The sequence below is a fragment of the Bos indicus genome, chromosome X (assembly GCF_029378745.1).
Source record: "Bos indicus isolate NIAB-ARS_2022 breed Sahiwal x Tharparkar chromosome X, NIAB-ARS_B.indTharparkar_mat_pri_1.0, whole genome shotgun sequence".
NCBI lineage: Eukaryota > Metazoa > Chordata > Mammalia > Artiodactyla > Bovidae > Bos > Bos indicus.
In genome coordinates, this window is record NC_091789.1 from 143445661 (window position 1) to 143458433 (window position 12773).

The 12773-nt window shown below is 43.6% G+C and overlaps 1 protein-coding gene across 7 annotated transcripts in view; it reads left to right on the forward strand.

Moving 5' to 3' along the window:
- The window catches only part of ARHGAP6 (Rho GTPase activating protein 6), a 543203-nt gene that overhangs the window by 501793 nt on the left and 28637 nt on the right, over positions 1–12773 (forward strand). For all 7 annotated transcript variants that reach the window (XM_019956013.2, XM_019956011.2, XM_070784356.1 and 4 more), the window contains 3 exons: positions 1366–1516; positions 2435–2583; positions 9174–9353. In XM_019956013.2, coding sequence (XP_019811572.2) covers positions 1366–1516; positions 2435–2583; positions 9174–9353 — 480 coding nt within the window. The remainder of the gene's footprint in view (positions 1–1365; positions 1517–2434; positions 2584–9173; positions 9354–12773) is intronic.

Below are 12773 nucleotides of genomic sequence, written 5' to 3' on the forward strand. Positions count from 1 at the left end.
GGACTCTCCAAAAAAAAAAAAAAATATATATATATATATATAATAATAAGTGGTCAGATTTCAAGCATGAAGTATGCTCCACCTCACCATTGATGGTGTTATATCACTTCATAACCCTCTACACTTTTTCTTCAGAACAACTGTCACAGTATTAAGAGCTAATTAGTGATTGATGACGTTACCAGTTTATCACCTGACTGAGAGCTGGAGGAGGGGAAGGGCTTTGCCTCCTGACTCATCACCGCATTTTGAGGACCTTTACCAAGGCCTGGTACGCAGCAGATGGGCAGCACATCTGTCCTGAATGAGTGACAGAGCACACGAACACTTACAGAAGTTTACTGCCTAGAGCAGATTCATAAACTCACTGACTGATTTTAACATCAGAGAACAATACCTAAGAGAAGTTGAGCTGTCCGAGATGAAAGTAGGGTGTAGAGTTATGACTTCCTTCTGGCTATTGTGTTTTCCTACTGTGATAAATGCTAAAGGAGCGAGGATAATGATGAAGGCAGGCAAACTTCCTGGAAAATGTTAATAAAGCTACTTTGACAAATCTAAGACAGATTTTATTTAGTTATTGTCACCCTTCAAGCCTCAGAGAAACAAATGGTTTCTCAGGGTGTTTAATTTCATTGTTTGCAGAAAAATCTCTTTGCTTCCTTGTCTAGTATTTGTGGAAAATGTCAGAATTCCAACGTGGTAAAATTGCTGACATGCAAAACTGCTATACAATGGATTAATTCCTCCCTCCCACAGTCAGAGTTGACCTAACCCCTTAGCTCTTCCTCCCAACCTTCTGGATGTCGTTATCAAGCCCTGCTGCTTGTGTCATTAACAGTAAACCCACATACTTTTATTTAATAATGCATTTCCTATGTGTGTGTATATATATGTATATATATATATGAAAGTGAAAGTGTTAGTCACTCAGTTGTGTCCAACTCTTTGTGACCCCCTGGACTGTAGCCCGTCAGGCTTCTCTGTCCATGGGATTCTCCAGGCAAAAATACTGGAGTGGGTTGCCATTCCCTTCTCCAGGGGATCTTCCCGACCCAGGGATTGAACCCAGGTCTCCTGTATTGCAGGCAGATTCTTTACAGTCTTAGCCACCAGGTGGCTATAGATATATACACATATATATGGGCTTATATCGGCTTCTCTGATGGCTATATAGTGAAACTAACACTTTCACTTCATTTATTCAGGGCTGGGTTTGCGTTGTTTGCTTCTCCTTCCTGGGGTCTGGGCGGGGTCTGGGTAAACCTACTCCTCGAGGCTGCGTGTCACAGCCCTTCTTTTGCTGGGCACTGAATGTTGAGGTGTGCTGTTCTGAGACTGCCACTGGAACCGTTGTCTTTCCAGCTACGTGAGGAGTTTGACCGTGGGGTTGATGTCTCCCTGGAGGAAGAGCACAGCGTCCATGATGTGGCTGCCTTGTTGAAGGAGTTCCTAAGGGACATGCCAGACCCCCTGCTCACCAGGGAGCTGTACACAGCTTTCATCAACACCCTCTGTATGTAACCCAGTCATCTGCAGGAATGTCTTACTGGGATGTCCCACTCACTCATCAAAACCTTGTGCATATGTTTCCTAATAGCTATTTTGACCTGATTTATCTATCTCTAATGATCGGGCTATTGGGGGAATTTTCTGAGACTTACCCTGGGGAGAATTGGCAGGAAGAAAGTTGCCATGAATCAAATGGAAGTAGCCAAGAAACACTGGGGATGCCTTCAGAAGACTCTAGGATAGTAGAAAGTGCTACAAACTGATGCTTTGGAGTAACAGAGAGGATTGAGTCCATGCCTAAAAATGAGTGCATTTCTGGAACCCAGAGTGAGAAAGGGGGATGGGAAATATTCCAGGCAGAGCCCAGGATTGGGACTTGTAATGTGGCTGGTTCAGGGCTAGAGGCACAGCTCCCCAAAGGAGAACAGGAGGGCGACCGGGAGGAGGAAGTGGCTGGAACTGAGTGAGCCTCCATGCGTTCCTTCCTGCTGCAGGTGACAGGCTCAAAACAGAGAAGAAGACCCTGACTTCATACCGGGTTTCGCTTATTGCCAACAAAGTCTACCTCCTGTGTACTGCTCAACAGATCAGGGCCTCCAAACTGTTAGAAAGTCAGATTTTAGAACATTCCCACATGGTTCGCAAATGGGCTGTGATCCCTAAAGTTTGTGAGGATTTCCACCAAGGGAAGGAAGAAGAAGAAAATAAGGGAAATGAATGATTTCTGTGGGTGTTACATTTCCCCAGGTCACGTTGGTCTTTCTGTCCCTCATAGAACCTTCCTGTTGAACTGCTAAACCAGTGGTGGGGGGCAGGAATGAAAGGTGACTTGCCTTGCTAATCCCTTTCTGAAGACAGTTGAGCCGGAAGGGCGTGACCTCCGCCTTGACTTACTGAGAGCCCCTCTTCTTGCCTTGCTCAGTGCTGGAGCCAGAGGAACAGCTGGGCACCTTGCAGCTCCTCATCTACCTGCTACCTCCCTGCAACTGCGACACACTCCACCGCCTGCTGCAGTTCCTGTCTATCGTGGCCAGGCACGCCGAGGACAACGTCAGCAAGGACGGCCAGGAGGTGCGCCCCCCACCGCCGCCACGCATGCGCGCCTCTTCCTTTTTCCTGTTTTGAAAGGGAGAGCTAAAAAAGAAAAAGGTGGCTTCCCTGGTGGCTCAGCAGTAAAGAATCCGCCCGCCAAGGCAGGAAACGTGGGTTCAATCCCTGGGTCAGGAAGATCTCCTGGAGGAGGGCGTGGCAGGCCACGCCGATATTCTTGCCTGGAGAATCCCACGGACACAGGGGCCTGGCAGGCTACAGTCCATGCAGTTGCACAGAGTTGGACACGACAGGGTGACTAAAGAGCAATGCATCTCAGTGCCACCTGGTATCAACTCCTACAGACAGGTTCTCCACAGTCCTTTGAACGCCTCTGGAATCTTCTTGTTGGACTTGGCCCGCAGTCTGAGGTCTTAGGCTCTGGTGTTCTTTGGTGCATCAAGGTATTTTCCACTTTCTCCCTTGAACAAAGGAGAGATGCTGGCCTCAATTTTAAGTGACCTATTCAGTTCAATTCAGTCGCTCAGTTGTGTCCGACTCTTTGCGACCCCATGAACCGCAGCACACCAGGCCTCCCTGTCCATCATCAACTCCCGGAGTTTATTAGCGAGCAACTGAGACCCGGGTTCGATTCCTGGGAAGATACCCTGGGGAAGGAAATGGCAATCCACTCCAGCACTCTTGCCTGGAAAATCCCATGGACAGAGGAGCCTGATAGGCTACAGTCCATGGGGTCGCAAAGAGTTGGACAAGACTGAGCGACTTCACTTTCACTATTTAATCTTAACCCTAACAAGAGACCTGCTTCCCTTTTTTGAAACCATGCAGTCATACTTCTCCCTGACTTTTTATTCCCCAGGAGATTCAGACCCTTTACTATGCTAACATGCATTGTAAATCAACAAGAAGGAGCCAAAGACATTCCAGGCTTACCTCAGAAACTTTCTATTTTAAATCCTATTAAGCAGAACTCAGCTGTGTCATGGATTCATTTCTGTAATTGTCAGATTGCTTTCCCTAAGGCCATGCTCATATGTAATTTTTTTTGCTTTAATCCAGAAAAGCAATTCTACCTTTCTTATCCTCATCGTCCCTATCAGTGTGAGAATAGAACTTCCCTGAGTTAGCCGTTTATCTCCATAGCACTTATTAGTGAAACTCTGCTGGCTTCAGGTTTCATAATATGACACTGACACCTTCCTTCAGCCCACACTGCTCTTCATTGGATATACTGTAATTTGCATAATTGTTAAGTAGTTATATTACCCGACTGGGTGTCAGCCTTTATTGACTATAAGCTATAGAATCATCTCCCTAATCATTGGGTTAAGGCAGAGCCCTGTCTGGGTTCCCAGGTACGTGAAACGCCTCTCTGACATTTCTTAAGTACTATGTGTGAAGAAAGTCAGGTTTTAGGTGATTAAGAAGGCATTGAGGAAAGCAAAATGTCCAGTGGAACTCACTTGTGCCTTTTTGGAATCATTTTCAGACTTTCTTTCAGTCCAAATGCTGAACAAGACTGCATTGCCTATGGCAAAGAAAAGAAAACATCCTTGCATGTGTGCGTGCTAAGTCGCTTCAGTCGTGTCTGACTCTCTGTAGCCCACCAGGGTCTTCTGTCCATGGGATTCTCTAGGCAAGAATACTGGAGTGGATTGCCATGCCCTTCTGCAGGGAATCGACCGAGGGATCGAACCCACATCTATTACATCTCCTGCATTGGCAGGCAGGTTCTTTACCACTGGTGCCTCCCGGGAAGTCCCCCTTTCCCTGGGGATGATGGGGAGCCCACCCTGGTTGTAAACACTTGGTAGCTTTATAACTCACTGAGTCTGTGTTCTTGGTACAAATCTGTTAACCTCCTAAACCTGGATTTCCTTACCTAAACTTTGGACACAAAACTTCTTCAACTGGTACTGCACAGTCATTGAGAAAACTAGTTTATTACAAGGCATAGAAAAATATGCTGGTAACAGCAAAGTTGTACGGGAAGCAAGAGATGACAAGGGTTCCTAGACACTCTTAACCTAAACCTTGAGTTAAAATGAAGGACCAGTAACCAAAAATTAGAGAGACAGAGGAAATATGAGGAGAGCATTGCTTTTGTGAAATGTTCAGAAGTTACAGGAAGATGTAGCCCACACAGCCATCTTGGACTAGAGGCTTCAGTATGGGAAAGTACTGATGAGGTCTGAGAGGAAATTGGGCTAAGTTCCCAGGGTACTGAATGCCTTTGCCAGCGGTAGGTGGTTGATTCTTTTAAGCCATGAATCTTTGGAAGGATTTGACTAAGGTGATATAATCTATGTTGTAGATTGGTTTGAGACAGGAAGAAAGTGAGTTAGGAAGGTTTCATAGGAATAGCAATGTGAAAAACAGCACTTCACATTATAAATGTTTCCATATAAGAGTGGCCTTGGTATCTCAATCATGTATGTTCTGAGCACCTACTCTGTGTTTCTCTAAACCAGTGAGCGTCGTTTGGGAATTTTCTAATTCATGTTCCCGGAATGCCATGGCATCCTAGAAGGTGGAGTGGGTAAAAACACAAGGATTTATAGAATTAGAAATCTCAACACAGAGTCACTGCAGAACTCCAGAGATGAAGTGATGAACGTGGACCAGAAATGTTAGGAATGGCTTTGTGGAGGAGATTGAATTTAAACGCCATATCAAAGGGTGTGCAGAGGTTGAGTAAGCAGGCCACATAAGTATGGGCTAGGAATGGGAGTTAGCTTAAAACCCCTTCTGGTAGAAAAGAAGGGCAAGGGAGGAGAAATGAGAGAGAGGTTCTTTATTCACGATGTTTAAGTTGCTTTGGTATGAACAGGTAGAATGGGTGCACTGGAGTGAGAGAAAAATTCAACTGTAAAATACAGTCAAGAAGCAAAGCAGTTTTCAACCTCTGCTCTCACCTGTTTGTTAGTTTGTGCTAGGTGTGTCACCTGTGTGTCCGGCAGTTCTTACGCGTTGCAAAAGGCAGAAAATGATGCAGAGTGTCAGGAGCTTGGAGGCCCACACAGCCTCTGCCAGTACCTTACTATGTGAAATTGTTTTTATAAAACAGAGGAAGAGGAGGGAAAATAGAGTTGGGGTAGGGGGAGACCTGAACTTCCTCTTTTATGAGATGAATGTAATATTTCTTTTCTAATAGGTGCTTAAACTCCCATGTATCACTGACGGGATCTTAAAGATGTCTAAAAGAAGGGCATGAGAAAAATTATTGACCAGTAAATGAGTGCTTTAGGGGGAAAAAATAGTGGTATTTTATCAAATGTTTTGCTATCTTGGGTTTGTTTTGCTTTATTCCATTTTGTTCAGTTTGCTATTTGTTTTGCTCCTTAGGGGAAAAGAGAAATTCCCAAATATAAGAAAGATTTCATTTCCTCTAGAGAGAATATTGCAGGAACATCATGGAAACGTCTAGAGAGTGGTTTTCAGGTTATCCAAGAACTCCCCGGCATGGCATGGAATATGTGGTGTGAATGTGTGTGTGTGTATATATATATATTTTTTTTTTTTTGGGGTGGGGTGAGAGGGTCCATAGCTGGCCTCCAGTTCTTCAGAGAATCTTATGGGGCAAAAAGAAGTTACAGACTACCAACACAGGGCCGGGATTATGGGCCTTTGATGAGACACAGGCCTCAAGGAAGTGGAAGCTTGGCTTTGGATCTGTAGCAGGGTCAGTACCTGACTCTCCTCACCCTGGCCGGGCTTTGGAGCCAGTTCTCCCACGTGCCTGCTATGCTGGCTCTGCCAGCAAGAGTGAGGGGCAGAGGCTGCCTAGAACCGGGCTCTGTGCATCCCTTCCCTTGTCTGTAAAATAATGATGACAGCAGCAGCTTCATCTTATGAGTAGTGAGAAGGAATCGCAACACTCTGTGCAAAGCCCCTAGCCCAGTGACTCTACGTGCTAAACTTGAAAAATTTTTCTATTTTACTGACATATAGCTGGTTTATAGTGTTGTGTTAATTTCTGCTGTACAACAAAGTAATTCGGTTATATAGGTACATTCTCTTTCATATTCTTTTCCAAGATGGTTTATCATAGGGTAGTGACTCAAGTAGGGCTTGTCCGGTAGCTCAAATGGTAAAGAATCTGCCTCAGTACAGGAGACCTGGATTCAATCCCTGAGTCAGGAAGATCCCCTGGAGAAGGAAGTGGCAACCCACTCCAGTATTTTTGCCTGGAAAATCCCATGGACAGAGGAGCCTGGCGGGCTACAGTCCATGAGGTTGGAAAAGAGTTGGACCCAAGTTAGTGATGGAGCACACAGGAGCACGCATTGTATATATCTCCCTGTGCTCTAGTAGGACCTTGCTGTTTATCCATTCTATGTTTAAGTGTACTTCTGCTAATCCCAAACTCCCAATCCTTCTCTCCCTCACCGACATGCTGAGCTTTTAATAAATGTGAGCTATTCATATTTGGCTTAGAAATGGTCTAGGATGCTTATTTAGAGATAAATGTTTTCCTTGAATTCTCTGATAAGTAATGGAGCAAGCCCAAGCACACATTACATTAGCTAGTCATAGAGAAAGGTGATGGGGCAAGTGAGAGAGAGATGCTACAACATGGGGACAAAGGTGGATGCCATCTGTGAGCAAATCTCCTTCCAGTTTAAAAGACAATTAAGTAAAACCAACCAAAACAAAAAAAAAAGCATTTACAAACCACAGCATCGTGGTCTGCAGCTGGAATTTTGGTGCATTTTAACAGCGGGCTTGTGTTGCATTCCCAAAATAGCACCAGGAGAAGACAAGCGAGTGGAAGCAGAGTTCTGGATTGTCCTTGTACTAAACATTCTTTTCAAAGAAAACAAAATCTTCTATTTGATCGTGTTGTTGTTGTTGTTTTAATTAGAAAACCCCAATATTACTTTAAGAGGGAAAGGGGAAGCATTCCAAATGCCTCTGAGTTCTAAAGGGATGAATTTGAAAATAGAGCACATTTGGTTTTATCCTCAGCCATGAGTTTCCAGGAAGAGAAATGAAAAATAATATGAAAACTTGTCAAGTTTTATATCGATGAAATGAAACAAAGGAAAAACGGAATTGAACTGTTGTACATAAAGGGCACTTTCTTAAAAGTTCCCAATGTTTACCACATGAAATCATTCCCCTTGGCAGCAAACCTGAAAACGGCCTCGCCTTCTAAAAATAACACACCCCTTATCCTTACTTTAGTGGTAATGATAAAAAATCCCCCTGCCAATGCAGGAGACGTAGGTTTGATCCCTGGATTGGAAAGATCCCATGGAGCGGGGAATGGCAACCCACTCCAGTATTCTTGCCTGGAGAATCCCATGTACAGAGGAGCCTGGTGGGCTACGCTCCATGGGGTTGCAAAGAGTCAGACACGACTGAGCTACTGAGCGCCCACGCAGACAAGTGCCATGCCAGGCTTGCGGGGCTGGGTAGCCATCCACTCAGGGCTCCATGGGACAAGGTGGGGACTTCAGAGGCTGAGTCTTAGCTGTGGGTCAGAAACTGATTCTGTGTTTGACTTTTATGCTGTGCATCCACCTGTCTCTCGAAGGCCGTGCAGACCTTCCCAGGCAAAGGAACTTCCCCAGGCATCCACAGTTCCCATACTTACCTGGGCATTTATAGATTTTCAACTGATTTCAACAGGAGAAATAACTGGCCTAGATCAGTGGTTCTCAACCAAGAGCAGGTTTGCCCCTCAGGGGACACGTAGCGGTGACTTTCACCTGGCCCTCACCAGGCCTTCCTGTAGCACCCTCTGCCTTGCTGAGCTTCCTGGGGTGCCTTGGCATATTTAATCTATTTCTGTCTTTGCATACAGTGTTCTCACCACTGTGAAGGTGCCCCCTGCGCCAGCTCCTCTGTTTTTCAGCCCAGCAAACTATTCTTCTTCAAGGTTTTGGGCAAATGTTGCCCCCTCTTTGGAGTGTCTTCCCTGGGGCCTCCAGAGTTGATAGTTTCATACTTTATACTCATGCGTGCGTGCTCAGCTCAGTTGTGTCCGACTCTTTCTGACCCTATAGACTGTAGGCTGCCAGGCTCCTTTGTCCATGGGATTTCCTAGGTAACAATACTGGAGTGGGTTGCCATTCCCTCCTCCAAGGGATCTTCTCGACTACTTGTAATTGATCAGTTGCTTTTCTCCTCTAGAATCTCAACCCTTTAAAATAAGGAGTGGTTTGTGATCTTTGTTGAAAAAAACTTTAGAATAATTAGAATCCATGAAAAATGCCCATCTATGGTGGGTACTGAGTGGATGGAGTAATAAAGAGATGATGGGTTGATGGATGAAGAGATAGATAGAGGGATGGATAGATGGTCAGTTGAATGGATGAACATCAATATTTTTTGAGAGCAGACAGGATAGAAATTTTATATAGTACCAGTTTCACAAAAACAGCATTCTAAAATTTTACTCAGGATGCTATTGAGATGACCACTGAGCTATGAACTTCAAGATGTGAGGCAAAAGGAAAATGTGATGCCCTTCATGGATTCTGACAGAGATGATGTGGTCCTTGCAGAAAAAAATGAGAAAGTAAAAAGATTCAATTGATTATTTAACCGCTCAGTGTTTTGAAAAGCAAAAATCACAACCATCCTTGTATCCTCTGCTTCTGCAGGTCACTGGGAACAAAATGACATCTCTAAACTTGGCCACCATATTTGGACCCAACCTGCTGCACAAGCAGAAGTCGTCAGACAAAGAGTTCTCAGTCCAGAGTTCGGCCCGCGCTGAAGAGAGCACAGCCATCATTGCTGTGGTGCAGAAAATGATCGAAAATTATGAGGCCCTGTTCATGGTGAGTGTCCCGCGTTTGGCAGGACATCTCGGTAAGCTGCCTGTTGATTGCCTCTTGGTGGCATAATGAAACAGGGACACCACCTTTTGGCTCATAGTACTGGTCATTGACTGAATTCACTGGAAGCCAGGCAATTTCAGTAGGAATAGAAATGTACACACCTATGACATCACTGTAAGTTTATGATTCCATGTTTTAACAAACATATCCAAATTATAAATGTCACTTCACTGTCTCCTAAACAATAGTCATGTTTTGGAATCACTTGATGAATTGTATAGCAGTGTCCTTGCCCCCAAAATTGATAAAAAGACCTCTTTTTGGAATTATGTGTGGCCCCCATGAATTCATGTATTTATAACCATCCTCAGCAATGGCCCCTCCTCCAAGGTCAATCTGGAGATTCTGCTTCCTGCATGAAGCTCTACCTATCTTCCCTGTGTCCTTCTCACATCACTTTACCATGTCACTTCTCTGTCCCTTGAACCCTATTACTGTTCCTATTGATGTTTATCTTATCATTGTGTTGAAGTCATGTATGGCTGTTTCCCCTAGTAGATTATAAGCGCATTTAGCACACAGGCTGTGCCCTTGTTATCACCTCTCGGTATCCTCTGTACAATTTTGGAAGGCTCTCCATCTGGCAGGCACTCAGTAAATATTTTTTTTTATTTGTATTGAATTACTGGTTCCTGTTTTCCTTCAGAAAAACTTCATTGCTTGCTCCCACTTCCCTTGGATCATTAGAACAAATGTCAACTCTCTTCTGTGTCTATTCACACTCAGAGCACATATCAAAATTTGTAGAAACCTTCTCGATGGTTCTTCATAGATTTCTTTTTTGAATTTGAAGACACTCACTACAAATCTTACCTATTCCACTAGAGCCTTTAGTGGCTTCTTCAGCTGAGTGTGCTAATTCCCTCTTTTGAATTTCCCTAATATTTTGTCTATGTTAATCAAAGGCCTTGCATTAGATTTATTTCCATCCTTGTCTTATACCAGTTATTTTTGTAAATTTGAGAGCCAGTGGTTTAGAATATTTGCTCTCTCTGTTGCACCTTTGTAATCATGACCAAGTAATTCAGTATTCAATAAGCATCAGTTTCAGTTTTTGGAAAATGGGGAAAAAGTTAAAATATGACCTGTTTCCCAGGGCGGTTCCCAGAATCCTTTGATATGTGAAAGCATTCTGCAAACTGTAAAATTCTATGCAAATGTTCATCAATAATTGTATTATTTGGGCAACATAAATTGGCTCAGATCTCAGCACTTCAGCACAATAGACACAAATATCACATAAATTTTAATCAGATGTTTAGTGGACAGCCTTCCTGCTGGTGACATAGGGACCCCAGCTCCTTGCATTTTGAGACTCTTCAATCCCCTAGGATTTCATGGGCCAGACCTAAAAGGGACATCCATCCTGCCCACTCCAATCCCATTGGCCAGAACTCAGCCACAAACTGTACTTCACTGCAAGGGAAGTGGAGAAATGAATTCCTTCTGGATGCCCAGGAGGAAGTGAAAATGGATCTATTGCAGTGAAAAGTTCACTGAGGTAGAAATGTGTCTTGCTCCTCTTTGAGTCTCTGAGGCACTGCCTGTGTGTTGCATGCAGTAGACTCTCAAAAAAACATGGACATTTTCATGAACTCTATATAATAAATTTCAGGGCTTCCTTGGTAGCTCAGTGGCAAAGAATCCACTTTGCAATGCAGGAGATGTGGGTTCAATCCCTGGGTTGGGAAGATCCTCTGGAGGAGGAAATGACAACCAACTCCAGTATTCTTGCCTGAGAAGTCTCATGGACAGAGGGAGCCTGGCAGGCTACAGTCCATGGGGTCACAAAAGACTTAACACAATTTAACAACTAAACAGCAACAACAGTCTAAATTTCACCCTTCAGCCAAAATCCTCATAATTAATTACATATTTGGGCGAATCAGATGTTTGAATTTTTCAACATTTTCATCAAATTTTAAGTCACATATCATCTTGCCAAGTAGTCTTGGCATTGCTTCATGCTCTGTAGATTAAAAAAAAAAAAATAATAATACTGCTTGTCAATCTGAATTCCATTCTCTAAACTCTGTATTCTAAGCAAGGTTCTTTATGTGAAACCACAAACCATCAGACATTTCTTTTCACCTCAGATACTAGCAAATTGCTTCATGGCTTCCTTCAAAGTCTAGTTGCTGCCATTTTAATTGTTCCATTCCTCTGCTTCCATTTCGCACTGCCTAGATTATTAACAGCACCAGAAGAACGTCAGTACTCAAATCTTTCCCAGCGTTTTCCAGATCTCATCTCTACCTGCCATTCTCTGTGGAGACTGATGTCAGAATTCTCTTGGGTAGTAGCTCATATTTGCGTTCCCCAGTTGTGATCTGTACTTCTCAGCAAGGCCTTCTGTGGCCACCTTGTCTGACATACAGCCCACAGTCATGCACGCACATCCTCACTTCCTATTCCCTCTCCCTGCCTTTTCCTCCTAGCGCTCATCATTACTCATAAGGACTTTATTCATTTCTTTTGTTTGTGTTTCCCCACTAGAATATAAGCTTTCTGTCGGAGTGAATTTTTGTTCATTTCCATCTACTTTTTTTTACTGCATTACCCCTACACCTGGTACTTGGTGGAAACACAAGAAATATTGGTTGGATTAATGAATGACTCAGTGGTACCTCTGTGACATGTGATGATTTCTGTATTATTGATCCTTACTCCTTATGAAGAGGTATGGGCATGGAGAAATTAAGGCTACCTTTCTCAGAGTAAGTTAACCATTCACATAAGCATTCTTGATCTCCTTAGACAACCTATGAGATTTATATATTGAGAAAAAGGACAATGAAGTAGGAGGACAGTACAAAGATCTCTAGCGTAGGTCAGTAAAAAGAAAACTGACTTTGCTATAGTCCTCTCTTTACTATACATGGATTCCCTGGTGGCTCAGATGGTAAAGGATCTGCCTGCAGTGCAGGAGACCCATGATCAATCCCTGAGTCAGGAAGATCTCCTGGAGGAGGAAATGGCAACTCACTCCAGTATTCTTGCCTGGGAGAATCCCATGGACAGAGGTACCTGGTGGGCTCAGTCCATGGGGTCAGAAAGAGTCGGACATGACTGAGCGACTAACACTTAATATACATTAGCTCTGAGACCTCATCTTCTTTGATTTCCATTTCTTTAATTATCAAAGGACTAGGTTAGAGTGAATAATAACCAAGATCCCTTCTAGTTCTAAAATCTGCACAGTTCTATGTGCTAGCTTCACCTCTTTTTATTAATTAATCTCCTCACTTGTGGATGATTTTTGGAATATCTGGCATTTCAGAATCTAGTTTGTTATACTGACACTGGTGACTGGTTGGCAAAGCTGGTCTGTGTGAATGGACGAAAATTCATTCCTGTATA